The following is a 17,925-nucleotide window of genomic DNA, read 5'->3' as shown; positions in this document are numbered from 1 at the left end:
ACACACACACACACACACACACACACACACACACACACACACACACATTAGGAATGAGGAGTGAATCCAAGAAAGATATACGATTTGTCTCTGCGGATTGTGAAGAGTAGAAAGCAGAACATCGATACTGAAACAGTTGTTTTCGGGATTTTTGGCTTTGCACTTAGTTGAATTCCTTTTGTCCTGTTTCCTTTTGACAGCTGTTGGCTGGAGCACTAAGAGAGAGACTGCTTGTTGTCCTGTTTCTTTCTGACTGGCTTGGTGATGAATTGGCTTCGGACACGCAAAGCGTAAGAGTCACTTTATCTACAATAGTCTTCTACTGTGACCTTAACAGCATAATAGCACATGAACCCAGACTAGAACACCTCCTTCCACTAGCACAGACCGACCAGGATTGCAGTCAGTTTTAAACCTTTTTTCAAATAAGCTTATTCCTGGAAGGGCAAAGCATAAAAATGTCTACAAAATCTGGCTTTCTGCTCCGAAGGAGAAAACAGGTGGGCCTCCTTGTTACCTCTTTTAGTTATGGCTCTCTCTGAAGTTTCCCTAACAAATTGACATCCATACGTCCCACACAGAATTTGTAGTAATTCATTTACATCCGCACTCCTTTTTATGGAATTAAAAGTTTGTAAATGCTCACAGAATTTTGGAGTCCTGATCTATCATCGTAGCAGTTACCATGGAGATACAGCAGAAATCAGCAGTTTCCAAGATCCCTTTTATTGTTTCCCAATGAAAAAGGTGCATTGTATGTACAAATTGTGTCTACTTGAAACAGGAATTGAATTGAATTGAATTAAACTGAATTGAATTGAATTAAATTAGCTTTATCCTCACATGTACTCAAATGAGTACAGTGAAAAGTTTATACGTTGCCACTTACAGCACCATCTCAGGTACAAAGGTTCCTGGGTGCAGCTTCCTCAGTTACAAGATCTTAGAAAATAGAAAAATAAAATGTCCAGCATTGCAGAAATAAAAGCCCACAACAGAACCCAGGTATTAATATATGTAGTTTCTAGCACGTGAAAATGCATCACACCGTGAATCCAACTGACAATTTAAAATTGGTTTCCAGTGTAATTATTACCAATCTGGATTATTTAATAAATGATGCCCAACAACTGAATTACAACTAATCATGGAAATACTGCTCTGTGAATAGTCACCTTTTAGCAATCTTTTACTACCAGAGACATCAGTGAAGTATAAATCACCCGCACGATATGAAATCTTGGCATGTTAACAGTACATCTTATTATCATTTGCAACTGAATAAGAATTCTCTGTCATATGCTGGGAAAATCTTGTAAAACAAAGAAAGTGTTCAAGTAATTTGTGGTCAGCTCTCTGTCCTCTTGAGACCGATTTTTAAAAAAGACACAAAAACAAGTTTGCTACATAGCAGTGAACCATCCAAGAACAACGGCTTCACATCTGCAAAAATGCTGATGTTATCGCATCAAGTCTTCAGGAAAGGAGATGAGTCAAAGCATTTAAGAGGACAAGCAAGCATGGCCATCAATAGGCCTCTGGGACACTGACAGGTTGTGGCAATAAGACTGCAATCTATTCTAAAGGGAATGAAGTTCAATCCTACCTTGTATATTTCAGAAAATAAGCTATTCTGGGCTTTGAAATAAATAAATTACCATAAAATTATACACGGTTCTTGGTTTTGTATAATGGGGAATTGCATGTCAAACAAAGAAGTCATTAGTTAGACCTCAGCTAGAGGATTGTATACATTTCTGGACAGATTCTGCTTTTGGGAGAATGTCATGATCATGAAGAAGGGATAGAGAATTTATTACGATGTTACTAAGGATGAGAGACATTTGTTACCTGGAGAAATTGGAGAAGTTGGGACTTTTCTCCTCAGAGCAACAAAGGGTAAAAGGAAACTAAATTGAGATATTCAAAATTATACAGCATTTTGATTGGGCTTTTTTGACATTGAGATGAAGCAGGAACAGTTAACTGTCAATCTTAGTTTTCAGCCCCAGCAGCAAGACCCTGATTGGTCAGGATATAGTATTATGACCAGATCCAAGGCAAAGTTCTCCAAATTATTATGGTTTCGGACATATGCTCCAAATCATTAAGGTTCCAAGTGAGGAGGGATGAATGGACTCCCTTCTTTATTCACCCACTCCCTTGGTTAGTTGAAACAAGGTTTATTTTAATAAGGATCCCTCCCTAACGGATGCCTTTCTCCCAGACCAGATAAATTTGCAATATGCAGCAATAAACAGATTTCTCTAGGAAGTAGGTCATTAACCAGAAGTTAAAGATTTAAAATAATTGGCAAAAGATTTAAAGGGGTATGAAGAGTAAATTTTCCATACAGAGGGTTGTAACGATCTGGAATGCAATACATGAAAGGATGGCAGAAGCATGTCCTTTTTGGAAATCGATTAACTTGAAGATAATAAGGGAAAAGGCTGGAGTGTATGATTAAATTGAACTGCTCTTTGAAAGAAATGGTGGGGCACCACAAGGCTGAACTGATCCCCTTCTGTGCTGTAAGATTATACAACTCCAAGAAAGTAGAAATGGGGAGACTGGTTACGTAAACCAATAGACTAAGGGAGGTCAGCGAAGAATTTTTGAGTTATCCTTAATTGACTTCTTGTCAATAAAATTGACATGACTTCTTTCAGGATATTACATGGCTTGGGGATGGGGTCAGAAATGCAAAACATCATATTTGTATGGAAGAGGATAGGAGGATGTTTCCTAAGTGTCATATTGTGTACACTCACATTTGTTTATGACTGGCAAACTGAAGGTAATGTTCAAACACCACGTAAAACAGTAAAAATGCAATACGTTTTTCCACACACAATCTTCACACTCAAACTCATTTTATTGGCAATATCAATCCAAGTAGGAGTAGTACATACATTCTAACAAGCAAAACAAACCAATCAAAACAAAGCAAGTTCTTGTAAGATACAAAAGCCAACAAAAATTACTTCAGTCTCTTTTGAAAAAAATTCTGGAATTCACCCTCCCTTTGACAAGGTGATCCTAGGATTCCCAACTGAACATTTTATTAGAGCATTTTAAGGACAGTAGTAAATCACCACACATGGTTGGTTTTAATCAATTCACAGGTTGAATATCACATGTTTCCCCAGATGTAAACAATTGTTCTTAGTGACCTGTTCCTTGTATATACATGTTTAATTTGCTGGTACTCTTAGCAATTAATCCAGTGCCCTTGATACTCACCTACCCCTCTCAACTGCCAAAGCATCTATTTCATCAAAGAAGAGGACAGAAGGTGCCACGGCTCTGGCCTTCCTAAAGATCTGCATTAATAACAACAATGGATTTTACAATTAGCAATTAAGACGTACAAAAACATATTAAAGAATTAATTTTATTTAACTTCTATAAAACTTCTAGAACAGTAGCAGGATAAAAATTTAAGTAGCATATTTGTCAGTGTGTTTCAAACACTGCACAAACCCACTGAAGAGGATTTATTAAAAGCTTGCAAAGAACTCAGGTTTCACAGATTATAGAAATAACATAAACAAGTGACTTAGTGAGGTCTCATGATATTGTTCATTGCAATTGACATTACTCTGCGGCATAGTTACAGAAGGAAAATATCTTTCATTATAACTTTCCAAGATGGCGTTATCCCTAGATCCCAAAACTACCAACCGAAACACTGTAAAAACCACAAGAACTGCGGATGCTGTAAATCAGAAATGAAAACAGAAACTGCTCGAAAAGCTCAGCATATCTGGCAGCATCTTTGGAGCGAAAATCAGTTAACATTTTGGGTGTGTGACCCTTGTATTGTGTGCAATAGCAAACTAGGCTATGGGGGTTGGCATAAGAACATGGGAGAGCTCAAGCCTTAAAGTTGTTAAAGCTGATATTGAATCCAGAAGGCTGCAGGGTCCCCAAGTGGAAAATGAGGCACTGAATCTCTCCCATGTCCTTACCCCAACCCCTACACCCCAGGCCTTGTTATCTCAGTCTGCTATTACAGGCAATCTATTGTTAGCCACTACCAGTCTCCATTAATAGCCATCACCTTCCTAGCCAGATTGTTATCTACTCCTTTGTCTGTCCAACTGCTCTTCTCTCTTTTTGGGTACTATCCCCAATCGTTTACTTCTTAACCCCTGCCCCCATCCTAACTTCTGCATATAAACCAACATTTTCCGAGCCACCATCAGTTCTGAGGAAGGGTCATTCGACCGGAAATGTTAACTCTGATTTCTCAATTGATGCTACTAGACTTGCTGAGCTTTTCTAGCAATTTCTGTTTCCATTTCAAATATTGTAAAGATGAAATTTGTCTTTTCCTTTCCCCTCGCACATTTTCTCCTAAACTTCAGGTTGCATACACTTCCATAAGTGACAGCTGAAAGCTTATACAAATATTCTCCAGATGAAATCCAAGGCTACATGATGATGGGCCATATTTCCAACATGTTCTCCACACAACAAATATCCATACACAAAATTTAAGTACTCTTCATCTACTGATGATTAGAAGTTGGACGACAAGAAGCAATATGGTTTGAACAGAGGAACAGTAAAAAAAAGTCGCCAGAATTATAGCATTGACACCAAACAGTCAGAAAAACTTAGAAGTGCAAGTATGTTAGCAAATTGGTGAGAAATATTGTAATAAAATGTACATTAACAATGGATTTCAATTAACATAGTACTACATGGCAAAGGTTGGGAGGATGCAGAACTCTCCACAGTTCAACCTCAAGTGGTTGAATGTTGTCCATATTTTTCATAGAAGGTCAAAACCAGACAGTTTACTGTTTAGATAAGTTAACAGGAGGTGCATCAGTGAGAGGTGGGCTGTTATCAGTATGAAGGAAGAGTGTGGTATGTATTCCAGTAAAGACTATGGAATTCTGGAAAAATGTATTGGTTTTAATTTGAGGATCTGTATTAATGGGAATGATCCTTTAGCAGTCAGCTGCTGGTGTTCTTTGAGGAGGATTTTATCCCTGTGGACATCAGGGTTTTCAAAGCATGCTAGCACAGGAAGCCACTCATGTTGAGCCAGTGCCAACATCCCAGAAACAACTCTCATGACTTCCCAGAGGTGGATATCTCTCACATGTTCTTGACCACTCCTGAGTCAGATTGAGCATCAGAACTCTGTTGTTGGGTAGGCCAGGACAAATGAAGCAGATCATAGTGTGGAGGTTCTCCTGTCCCAGGTGATATCTGCTGTTTTATCTACAGAATTCATTCTCATGTTGACTTTGGTTCTAATACATTGATGATGTTGCAGATCACTCAGTGTGCTCAAGAATAAAGAAGTAGTGCTGGAGAAGCTCAGCAAGTCCTGCAATGTCTGTGGAGAGAGAAACAGAGTAAACATTTTGAGTCCAGTTGACTCTGCTTCTAAGCCCTCCTTATGCCAACGTATTTTGGTGTTGAGTCATGAATGAGTGGTCAACCATAGAACTGGACTCAAAGTTTTACCATGGCCTTTTAAGTTGTTAATATTGCAACAGCAGCATCTACCACACAATGTGGAAAATTGCCCAGATATGCTCAGTATACAAAATGCAAGACAAATCTAACCCAGCCAAGTACTGCCACATTAGAGTGCTCTCGATCATCAATAATGAAACATGTTATCAAAAATGCAATCAAGAAAATCTTGCATAGCAATCACCTGCTCGCTGACACTCAGCTCCTCATTTCAGCCTTGGTTCAAACATGGACAAAAGAGATTAATTCCAGGAGATTAGGTAGGAATGACTACCCTTGACATCAAGGCAACATGTGACCAGGTTTGGCAGCAAGCAGTCCTAGCAAAAGTGGAGTCAACTGGAATCGAGGAAAACTCTCCGCTGATCGGAGTCACACCTAGCACAAATGTAGATGCCCGTGGTTACTGGAGGTTAGTCAGTCATCACACCCAGCTCCAGGACATCTTTGAGGGAGCTCCTCAGGAACTCTGTGAAGCCCAATGATCTTCAGGTGCTTCATCAATAACCTCCTCTCCATTATAAAGTCAGAATTGGGATGCTCACTGATAACTGCACAATATTCAGTACCAGAGACAGTAGGAACTGCAGATGCTGGAGAATCTGAGATAACAAGGTATAGAGCTGGATGAACACTGCAGGCCAAGCAGCATCAGAGGTGCAGGAAAGCTGACTTTACGGGCCTAGACCCTTCTTCAGAAATAGAGGAGGGGAAGGGGGTTCTGAAATAAATAAGGAGAGAGGGGGAGGCGGATAGAAGATGGATAAAGGAGAAGATAGGTGGAGAGGAGACAGACAGGTCAAAGAGGCGGGGATGGAGCCAGTAAAGGTGAGTGTAGGTGGGGAGTTAGGGAGGGGATAGGTCAGTCCAGGGAGGACGGACAGGTCAAGGGGGCGGAATGAGACTAGTAGGTAAGAGATGGGGGTGGGGCTTGAGGTGGGAGGAGTGGATAGGTGGGAGGACAGGTGAGGGAGGCGGGTACAAGCTGGGCTGGTTTTGGGATGCGGTTGGGGGAGGGGAGATTTTGAAGCTTGTGAAGTGCACATTGATATCATTGGGTTACAGGGTTCCCAAGTGAAATATGAGGTGCTGTTCCTGCAACCTTCGGGTGGCATCGTTGTGGCACTGCAGGAGGCCCAGGATGGACATGTCGTCTGAGGAATGGGAGGGGGATTTGAAATGGTTCGCGACTGGGAGGTGCAGTTGTTTAGTGCGAACCGAGCGTAGGTGTTCTGCAAAGCGGTCTCCAAGCCTCCGCATGGTTTCCTCGATGTAGAGGAGGCCACAACGGGAACAGCAGATACAGTATACCACATTAGCAGATGTGCAGGTGAATATCTGCTTGTTGTGGAAAGTCTTCTTGGGGCCTGGGATGGGGGTGAGGGGGGAGGTGTAGGGGCAGGTGTAGCACTTCCTGCGGTTGCAGGGAAAAGTGCCGGGTGTGGTGGGGCTGGAGGGGAGTGTGGAGCGGACAAGGGAGTCACGGAGAGAGTGGTCCCTCCGGAAAGCAGATAAGGCTGGGGAGGGAAAAATGTCTTTGGTGGTGGGGTCGGTTTGCAGATGGCGGAAATGTCGAAGGATGATGTGTTAGATCCAGAGGTTGGTGGGGTGGTACGTGAGGACGAGGGGGATTCTGGCATCTGCTAATGTGGTGTACTGTATCCGCTGTTCCCATTGTGGCCTCCTCTACAATCGGGGAAACCAAGCGGAGGCTTGGGAACTGCTTTGCGGAACACCTACGCTCGGTTCGCACTAAACAACTGCACCTCCCAGTCGCGAACCATTTCAACTCCCCCTCCCATTCCTCAGACGACATGTCCATCCTGGGCCTCCTGCAGTGCCACAACGATGCCACCCGAAGGTTGCAGGAACAGCACCTCATATTTCGCTTGGGAACCTTGCAGCCCAATGGTATCAATGTGGACTTCACAAGCTTCAAAATCTCCCCTTCCCCAACCGCATCCCAAAACCAGCCCAGCTCGTACCCGCCTCCCTAACCTGTCCTCCCACCTATCCACTCCTCCCACCTCAAGCCCCACCCCCATCTCCTACCTACTAGTCTCATCCTGCCCCCTTGACCTGTCCGTCCTCCCTGGACTGACCTATCCCCTCCCTAACTCCCCACCTACACTCACCTTTACTGGCTCCATCCCCGCCTTTTTGACCTGTCTGTCTCCTCTCCACCTATCTTCTCCTTTATCCATCTTCTATCCGCCTCCCCCTCTCTCCCTATTTATTTCAGAACCCCCTTCCCCTCCCCCATTTCTGAAGAAGGGTCTAGGCCCGAAACGTCAGCTTTCCTGCACCTCTGATGCTGCTTGGCCTGCAGTGTTCATCCAGCTCTACACCTCGTTGTCTAACATTCAGTACCATCGACTTCTTCGGTATCTGCAGAGTTGCATATGTCCAAATGTAGGAAAACCTGGACAATATCCAGGCTTGGACTGACAAGCAGAAGCAAAATTCACACCTCACATGGACCATCTCCAACAGAGAATTGAAAAATCTCCCCTTGACATTCAGTGGCATCGCCATCACTGAATACCCTACTATCACATCTTAGGGGTTACCACTGACCAGGAACTGAACTGTATTAACTACATAACTACTGTGACTAGAAGAGCAGATTAGACACTGGAAAGCAAAAAGCGACAAGGCACAAGTCAGGAGTGTCATTGAATATTCTACATTTGCCTGAATGAGTGCAACTCTAACAACTTCAAGAAACTGGACCACCATCCAGACCACGACAGCCCGATTTACTGGCATGTTATCCACAAATATTCCCTGTGTCTACCTCCACTCAGTAGCAGCAGTGTATACGATCTACAAGATGCACTGCACGAATTCACAAATGCTGTTTAGACAGTACCTTCCAAACGCACAATCATTACAGAAAGACAAGGGCAGCAGATACATGGGAACACCACCACCTGCAATATCCCCTCCAAGTCACTCACCATCCAGACTTGGAAATATATTGCCATTAGGGTCATTGGGTCAAAATCCTGGAACTCCGTCCCAAATGGCATTATGGGTTTAACTACACCAACTGGACTGCAAAGATTAAAGACAATTTATTGCCACCTTCTCACGAGCAATTAGGGATCAGCAATAAATGCTGGCCCAGTCAGTGATACCAACGTTCCATGAATGAATTAAAAATTGTGGAACACTAAAATAACAGTTTTGACAGGGGTTGGTCAAAGTCTCCATTTACTACTGTATGCTTCCAGGGAACAAAGATCTTCAGTGAACATTTTCTCAACATTCCATAGCTTTTAGCCTAGCAAGCCAGGTCCAAGTCATAAGCGTGTGTGAAGAACCATGGTTTTGTAGGCAAGAGGTTGCTGGTGAATGTGCTGAAGAGAACTGGTGCAAGAACTGGTACCTGTTAAAGTAAACTGCTAGCTATGGCTGGGCAACTGACTTGAACTCCAAGATGCATACAAACTATCAGATACTAACTGTGGAGTTGATTAGTTGTAGGGTTTTCAGACAAATGATTTTTAAAAAGTGCTTCTGCAATACGTCTGTGCACTGCACTGCGTCAAATATGCAGATTAAGTCAATAAAGGTGGTCCCTGTCTTCAGGCCTTTCTGGAAATCAGCTTCAACATGAGGTCAGTGTTAGGAGCTGAATTGAGCAGCTGCAATGTGTGCATAAACCTGCTATCAGGAGAGGATTAAGGGTGGACTGTTTCCAGGGTGGAACGTAGTTTGTTTAGCAGAAAGCATTCCAGGATCTTGTATTTAACTGACAGTCGGGTGAAAGCGTGGCAAGCTTCATGGGTTGTTGGGTGCTGTCACTGACTTGGCAATGACCACTATCTTGGATTGATGCAAGATGTTTGGAATGGTCCCCTGTGATGTGGAAGTTAATGTTGTGTGAGTTTCTTATCCACTGACCAGGGTTCATTTCCCCATACTCAGAACCAAACTTGAATTTTGCATGTATTTGCAATGAGCATATGACCAACTATTCAATATTGTTCAAGTACAACTTTCTGATGTTATTTCCGTCTTTTGTGTTACAAGTGAGGGTGGGGGTTACCCCTGAAGAATAGAAGGTTCTCTCATTTTGAACAGATATTTGGAAAAATTAGTCAACATTATTTTAATCCTATGTACAGCTATTGATTTTAATTTGATTTTAAAAACTTTAAACAGAAAATCTATAGGCTACATCAAATATATTTACTTGAATATTGAATAATTACAAGTTTGCTTCAACATGAGCAGGAACGACAAATTCACAAAAACATTGTACATGGTATCAAAGCAATAATTTCCCTTTTCTAGCCACACACACTTGTGGCTTCTCTCAGTAAGACCATCAGCTATACTGAAAATTCAGATCAATTTGGGTACAATGGCTCATGCAGACTAGAAACATAATCTCAATTAATGGAGTAAGAGACAGTACAGTTTTGCTTCAACAGTGTGCTCAATTAAATCTCACATCAGAGGTATTCTAACTTATTGCACCCTCTCTTTATCAGCGTACATAAATGAGATCATAAAGTGAACAAATGAAACAAAGGATAATGAAGCATTTAACATCATTGTGGTACTGCTTATGCAAGTTCCATTATACAGTGCCAGTGCTGAAAGACACAGGTTTGAAACTTCAGTTTTCTTATCTTAACTCCATTTGGCAGGCACTGGAGGTCAAGCATTTCCTTATTGCTCTTCAAAACATAACAGCAATCAAGTTTTCCATCTGAAACTACTCTGATCTCAAGAAACCATACAGTCTGAGCACTTTAAATAATTGAAATCAAATTATATCCAACTCTCCCACTTCTTCCCTGATTTGTTCCCATGTTAATCTACTGTTAGGAGTACGAGGAGGACGTCCACAGGAAGGCAAGCAGGCACTGCCTTACAGGTTGGCAATGACAATGGCAACAGCACTCACTTGCAGTAGAAGTTTGAGGCAAATTCAGGGGACCAGTAAGGAAAGTCAGAAGGGTTGGCATTGTAGGCTTTCCATACATTCAGGCAAAACCTGCTGGAAGCAAGCTCCTGGGCTAGCATAGGCCTAACAAGTAGGTTTAAAGTTAATTCAGGATTTTTTTTCCTGGGAAAAGAGTGCTTCTATAAGCGTCACAAGGAATTCAGATCAACCTCGAATCTGATTCCCTTCTTTCAGCCAAGCCCTTCCTTTTTCACTATCACCAACAACCAGACACGGCCATGTGCCCCTAACTAAGTGGCCTCCAGACGTTTACTTGTGATCTCACTGGCTGGTGAACTGCTGGGTGGGACACTGCATCATTTTAATTAAAGAGGCCCTGCCATTGAGAAAAATCGAGAAAGGGGAAAATATGTTAAAAATTGTATGTTCAGTATTGCATGTAATATAACTTGATTATTTTCGTAAGAAAACTTTTTAAAAAAATGCTATTTATAATTTAGAGAGATTTACTTTAAAGGCACTGCAAAAATCTGTGATATTTTTCATACTGCTTTTGTTTTGAATTACCCACTAGAAATACTTAAAAGCATTTATCAGTAGAATGAATTAAAGTAAATGTTTGTTAAACAAACATTTTAAATCATCAAGCCAAGCAACAATAACATAAATGTGAAGAACAAGCATTCTTGTCCAACCTACCTCTCTCACAGCACGCTCAGATTCTCCTACGTATTTACTCATTAGTTCTGGTCCCTAAATAAGATAAAAAAGTTGAAGTTAGTCATTTCTTGATAGTATGAAAAGAGGTATTACAGGATTTAAGCAAAACAACCAAAAGTAACAAGAAATATTATATGCCATTACATACAGATTAAGATGACATCCTGTTTCGACTGAAATAGAATAATTCCTCCAATATTCTGTTACAATACTTGACAACACTCAAAATAGACAGGGGCCATAGGTGAACTCACTTCTGCAATCCCCAAATACCCCTAAAACTTCACTCTCAAGGGTGACCTGAGAAAAGTCACCTTCCCTCTGTTAAGTGGAATGGAAGGAAATGGTGAGTAGATTCTCCTCTAATCAGTAGCAGTGGGGAGGTGGGAAGAAGGAAGAGGTTGCGCGGGGTGGGGAGTGGGGAGGGAGGTTAGGTGGATCGGGGGGAAGGGGGAGAGGGAGGATGCATGGGGGTGAGAGGGAGAGGGAGATTGCATGGTTGGGGGAGAAGAAGGAGTCTGCAAGGGCAGGGAAGACAGAGGGAAAATGGAAAGGAGAGAGAGAACAGTTATAAATCTGTCAACAAAGGGAAAATCAGCTAAGGAGGAGCTAGGAAAACTTGAAATCACTAAAGTAATGAATTACTTGCAATTTATTATTGAATTCTAGATTATTAAAGCAAATATTCAAGAACTACTGTATGGAAAAATTCAGATGCCATTGCAATGAACATTGTGTCAATTGTTATATTTAAATCTGAGTTGCAGTGAAAAGGATTAAAGGATTAAAATATTCCAATTTTGTGAATATGCGATAGAAAATGCATAAGCTACGACCTCACCAATTAACAAGGCATGTTTAGGATAATGACTTTTTGTGTGTAAAAGTGTGTCAGTTATTCGTAAAAATATTTGTTATTAAATTATACTTATTATCATATGCCAATTTAAGTATTGTGGTGTCTAGGAAAGGAATGCTTTCTTCAACTGCTGCAGCTTTAAATTTAATAATTGAAGATATTGAAGAATTATTCAAAATGTGCTCAACAAAGTCCAAATACCTCGCACAAGTAATGTTGTTACGTGACTGAATCATCGAATACAAGACTGTTTGTCAATATAAAAAAAATCCCGAAAATCAAAAATAAACCCTCAAAAGGAGCCCTCAAAAAAATAAATATTTGTGCCCTGATACCCTATCATGCAATCCTACTCAAGACTATATCAGTCTCTTACAGAAATATTGGCATTGTACCAGCCATTCTAAAATATCTATCCTTCCAATATGAGAGTGAGCATGATTCTGTATAACTTGGCTGTTCCTCAAACTGGGCTATTCAAAGTATTTCAAATGATACTTCTTCCAGCGCACTGTTGCTAGTCACCAAAGTACTTGTATAAGCCAGCTAAGTATCACCTGCATGGGTTTCTTTGGGGATGGTGGGAGGTGTCGTGGCGGCTACTCAACAAACAGTGTTTCACATTACCTATTAAATCCTACAGTATTTTTGGAACACTTGTGGTAACGACTCAAAATGATTAGAGTCAAGGAAGCAGGATTGTACGGATCCAGATTCTTCACTGAAAGGCACCATTTTGCCCTTTCTTCTGCACAAGTACCAATCCATCTGAATTGATTGTTGAATTGGAAAGCAGTCCACATTTGTGTATTATACTTGTTACAATATGAACTTTCTTTCAACTGAGCTCATCTTTCTTTCAGAAAACAAAGTATTCAATAAGCAGGCTGGGAGTAAAATTTGATCATGTTGAGGGTCACAGTGACAGGACCAGAAGTGTGCATCTCTTTCATTCAGAGGCAGAGCAGTTCTCCATGTTCAATCACTTGGCAACCAGCTAATTGTATACACAGAGGAGACAGCACTGGCCAATTATATAGCCGGGTCGACCAGAACTTACCGGCCCTGCTGCTACCTCACAGGGTCGCAGGTCCAGGTGCCACATTTGAATGACACCCACACAGGCATCCCAATGCTCATCCAGGAGCATTTACATAACTGTTTGTGATCCCTGGATCTGTGGTCACTTACAATAACATTTTGTGAGGAGATCAAGAGATTTTGCAGAGACTTCATTCTAGCTGGAATCTAGGTACAATGATAATGTCACAAACCTGCCTGGCATGTTCCTCCATGACATCTGCCTAGCCTTCAGTGAACTTCAGCTCACTCCCCAACATCTAGCTATCATTCACCGCAGTCACTATTGGTCAGCCACGGTCAGCTTGCTGGAACAGCCATCCCATAGGGCTAACAATTACTCTTTTGTTGCAGTGGAGCAAATCACAGAACATAGGTTGCTCAACAAGTTCTCTATTTCAAAATCTAGTAAAATACTCGTCTCATCAGACTTCTATTTAGAGTCAAAATAAAAGATTCATTTATAAAATAATACATTAAATGCAAGAAAACACACGATGAAAAGGAATATGGATGAGACAGTATTCCTGCCCACTGCACGGAATCACGTCAACCACAGCAAAACAGTGAAAGACACAAATGAAGGTACCTTCATGCTACTTAAACTGTCTGCAAACTCAGGTACAATAGTATCTCAAAAAAGGTCTGTTCTACTTGTCAAACATTCTAACATCATTAAACTCTAAATTCAACCAACTTAATCAAGGAAAAGTGTGTCACTATGAGTTTGATCCAGACACCAGGTTAATATTTTGAATTGGATCCTGTAGAATACTAATGTAAAGGTTCCACCAGCGACAATATTGGCTAACTTTCCCACTACTTCAGAACTTCATATTAATTTTAGCAGTTCTGAATTTTCCTTTTCACATCAATCCTCAAAATAAAGACTCCACAGAAAACACATTACAAAAATATAAACAGCCCACAAGTAACTGCAGACAGAGCTGAGGAGACAGAGTAACATAATTTTGAAATCTGGTTTGGATTCTTCTCTGAGAAAAAAATTGATCATTCCAAGGAAAGTATAATATTATTAAGAGTCCATTAAGTTGGACACAATGCTACTCAGTATTGCTGGAAGAATACAAAAGGCAAAGCTTCAAAAAAATTCCTGACAGTAGGTAAAAGCAATATTATTTATAAGAACAGAAGTAACAGTTTAAGCAGTCCATTTTGCCTTTCAAACCTGCTCTGCCATTCAATAAGATCACGGCTGACCTTTTAACTCAACTTTGCCTTTGCATATCCTTCATAAATCTTAAATTCAAACTCTACCAATCTGTTCAGAATACTCTCAACTACTAAGCAGCCACAGTTTTCCAAGGTAATGATTTCTAAAGATCTGCAAGCTCTTGAATGAAAAAAAATACACATCTGTCTTAAATGGCTAACCTCTTAATCTGAGGCCGAGATATTTAGTTCTAGGTTTCCCAGTCTGAAGAAATATTCACCCAATATTCATCCTATTAAGTTTCTTTGGAATTTTACCTTCCAAGAAGATTGTTCTCAATCTTCTAAACTCAAGGACATATATAGGCCTATCCTACTCAATTTCTATTCATAGGACAATCACCTTATCCCAGGAATCAGTCTCGTGGATTTTTTTTTTAACATTCCCACCAAGGCATGTAATTTCTTCCTTAGTAAGGAGACCAAAACGTACAGAATCCTCCAGGTATGATCTCACCAAGACTCTATATAATTACAGTAAGACTACTTCATTGTTACTCTCCAACTCTATTTATAATACAGGCTGATGTGTCATTTGGATTGCACCTACTTTGATTTGTGTACAGGTTCCTCTGAACAGCCACATTTCCTAGATTTTCACCATTTTAAAAGTATTCTTTATTTTCCTTCCAGAATGCATAATTTCTTATCTTCCTGTATTACCTCTATTTGCCATGTTCTCACCCATAAATTTAACCTTGTCCATTTCCTTCTGCAGCATTTCTGCATCTTTCTCACTGCTTACTTTCCCATCTAACTTGGTATCATCATAAACTTTGATTCAGTCTACTCAGCACCCTCAAAGTCATTAACATAAACTATATGCTCAAGAACTGATCTTCAGTGGTACACCCCAAGTTACAGCCTGTTGTGGAAAGAACACATTTTCCCATTTTCAGTTGAAGCCTTCTGTTGAGTGGGGTTCATGGTGTCTGGTCTGCTATGTCAGCGACTTTTCTCACACAATCTTTATTTTTCATCTCTTTAATAATATACTGGGTTCTTCCTCACACTTCTTATGCAGTCACACACCAGGACAGGTGGAGATGCTCACCACTCCTGGGTCCTTCCAGCATTTGCATCACCAGCAACATATTTAAAGACCAGCTGCACATAATTTCAGACATGGATGTCAGGAAGTGGCCCTCACATTATGGTGTCCCATCATCACCAATGGTGATACAACAAATTAGCTCCCCACTTTACTGAAAGACCTAGTCGTACCATCATTTGCCTATTAATCCAGATCCACCTAACATTCTGGGGATTTGGGTTTGAATCCCACCAAGGCAGATGGTGTAATTTGAATTCAATAATAATCTGGCAATAAGAGTTTAATGATGATCATGAAACTATTGACGATTGTCAGGGAAAAGCCCATCTGGTTCCCTTTGGGGAAGGAATTTGGTCTGGCCTACATGTGACTCCAGATCACAGTAATGCGAATGACTTAACTGCCCGCTGGGCAATTAGGGATGGACTATAAACGCTGGTCCAACCAGTGACCCCACTTCACATGAATGAATAAAAATACTCCTAAGTATTTAGCATCCCAGTATCGTAATTAGATATAAACATATAACTCTCACTGTTGCACACATCATTTTCATTCAATTGTTCTCACCTCCCTGATCTTCCCAAACTACTAACCCTTCCTACTGTCTATGCTTCCTAATCACTAGGACACCTCACCTCCTCTCCTCCATTACCACCACATGCTCTTCCAACCACTTTCATCATCTTCAATCCCTTTGTTTATCTCATTTCAGAAAAAAACTGGCTCATCCCAGTAAAATAACACCTCCATATAACCCCAACTGAAGTATTTGTAATTCCTGTACTGGTAACACTTGATCTACACTACTGAGCCTGGCCCAATCCCTGACTGCAAACACACATATCCCCAGAATCTTGTAGGTGCAAGCACCTAACTGACTTTGATGTACATCCTGAACTGGAATGGACCAACCCTTTGACAGACTTTGACAGCATGCCTGACTGACTGTAATCCCCCTTCATGCATCTGAGGACTGCTCGCCTTTAATTATCAGAATTGGCCATTTAGTTGATGCGCATGCAGTATGTTTGACATGTAAGCACATCCTGTAGGTATGACATGGACATAACATATAGCCATCCAGTGATCCGTTCACCCTCTTGACTGTTCAGTCCTTCCAACTGTGACAAGCTATGGGTGCTAAAAAGCAATGCAAGCTCTAGAGGCTGATAGCCTTCAATTGAGCACTGAAGCCCCTATGCACGAAGTGAAGATGGAAGCTAGCAGCCTCCAAATAAGTGGTAAATTGATTGAGAAATAAGAAGTTAAGTACTGTAAAAATGCTACTTAGATGTATGAGCTGAATGTGTGCCCCTGTATGCAAGATGACCTGGCATGCAAGTTGTAGATTTCGCTGAACTCCAAAGGAAAGACTTGAAGAGTTGAATTGGTGTCATAGTTTTACTGAGAGCAAGCGTGATGATATAGGTGGTTTGCTCATGTTGATTTACACAGACAAATGCGAGAGGAAGCCATTGGCACAGAGCATACAGCGATGCTGTTGTCAAAATGGAGTTGAATGATGCCTGCAACAAGTAGTCAGGGAGTTGCAGCTGATATGTAACTGCCCAGATTTACCAGGTGGGAATTTGCACTATGTAGTGTTTTACAGAAGGGGAGGAGAATTGGGTGTGGCATAGACATTAGGTGATCTGGGCTAATAATTCAAGTCGGCAGCATAGTAGCAGAACACCATGTGGGCCCCTGCCCAGAGCTCATCGGCTCCATCTGCTTTTATTTTTTTTCCTTCTCAGCATTTTTTTTTTAACTTTAGTCTACTCAACTTTTCTGGAGAGAGCAAGCCAGTGTGGGGGAAAGAGAGAGAGCATGGGGGAGAGCAAGCCCAAGGTGGAGAGGATTGAGCCCAATGCAGAAGACAGCAAGCCCAATGCAGACGAAATCAAGGTATCCTGGCATCTGCAGCAATGGTGAGAAAAGGGAGATTGAAATGTTGTGAGGAGTGCAAGCCCAGCATGGCTAATCACTTTTAAGGGGGATTGCAATGTTGAAATTTTAAATATATTTCCCAATTTTTCTACTTTGTATCTGAGATATCGTACCTTGGTACCTTTGTGCATAATACGGCGCCGGGAATGGTGACATTGTAGACTTTTCATGGTACTCCTGCATCTTTGCACGTGACAATAAAATCTAATTCTAATGAGCTGCAAATGCATAGTAATCAAACCTCAACAGCGAGATTCTGAAGTCACTGTTTAAGACTTAAGGGAAAATAAATTTGGGAATTTTTTTTTGATGTCAGGATTCTGATTTTCTCTTTCTTGCCATACTTTCTCAACTTTCTCACCATTGCTTACTACTCCAGGGATCCACTTTTTAGAAAATAATGTACTTTTCCATTTCTGGCCTCTTATACATCTCCCATTTTGATCACTTATTCACTGACTAAAAACCAAAAGAACTGCAAATGCTGTAAATCAGGAACAAAAACAAAGTTGCTGGAAAAGCTCAGCAGGTCTGGCAGCATCTGTGGAGGAGAAAGCAGAGTTAACGTTTCGGGTCCAGTGACCCTTCCTCAGAACTGAGGAAGGGTCA

At 41.0% G+C, this 17,925-nt stretch overlaps 1 protein-coding gene across 1 annotated transcript in view; it reads right to left on the bottom strand.

Moving 5' to 3' along the window:
* Positions 1-17,925, bottom strand: part of LOC109923044 (ATPase family protein 2 homolog) — a 72,900-nt gene that overhangs the window by 47,196 nt on the left and 7,779 nt on the right. The window contains exons 2-3 of the mRNA XM_048605374.1: positions 11,120-11,173; positions 3,244-3,323 (exon numbers count right to left, since the gene is read on the bottom strand). Coding sequence (XP_048461331.1) covers positions 3,244-3,323; positions 11,120-11,173 — 134 coding nt within the window. The remainder of the gene's footprint in view (positions 1-3,243; positions 3,324-11,119; positions 11,174-17,925) is intronic.

This window comes from Rhincodon typus, chromosome 1 (assembly GCF_021869965.1).
Source record: "Rhincodon typus isolate 14 chromosome 1, sRhiTyp1.1, whole genome shotgun sequence".
NCBI classification, from domain to species: domain Eukaryota; kingdom Metazoa; phylum Chordata; class Chondrichthyes; order Orectolobiformes; family Rhincodontidae; genus Rhincodon; species Rhincodon typus.
Note: the sequence above shows the minus strand (reverse complement) of the source record. Positions and strands in the feature narration are given on the sequence as shown.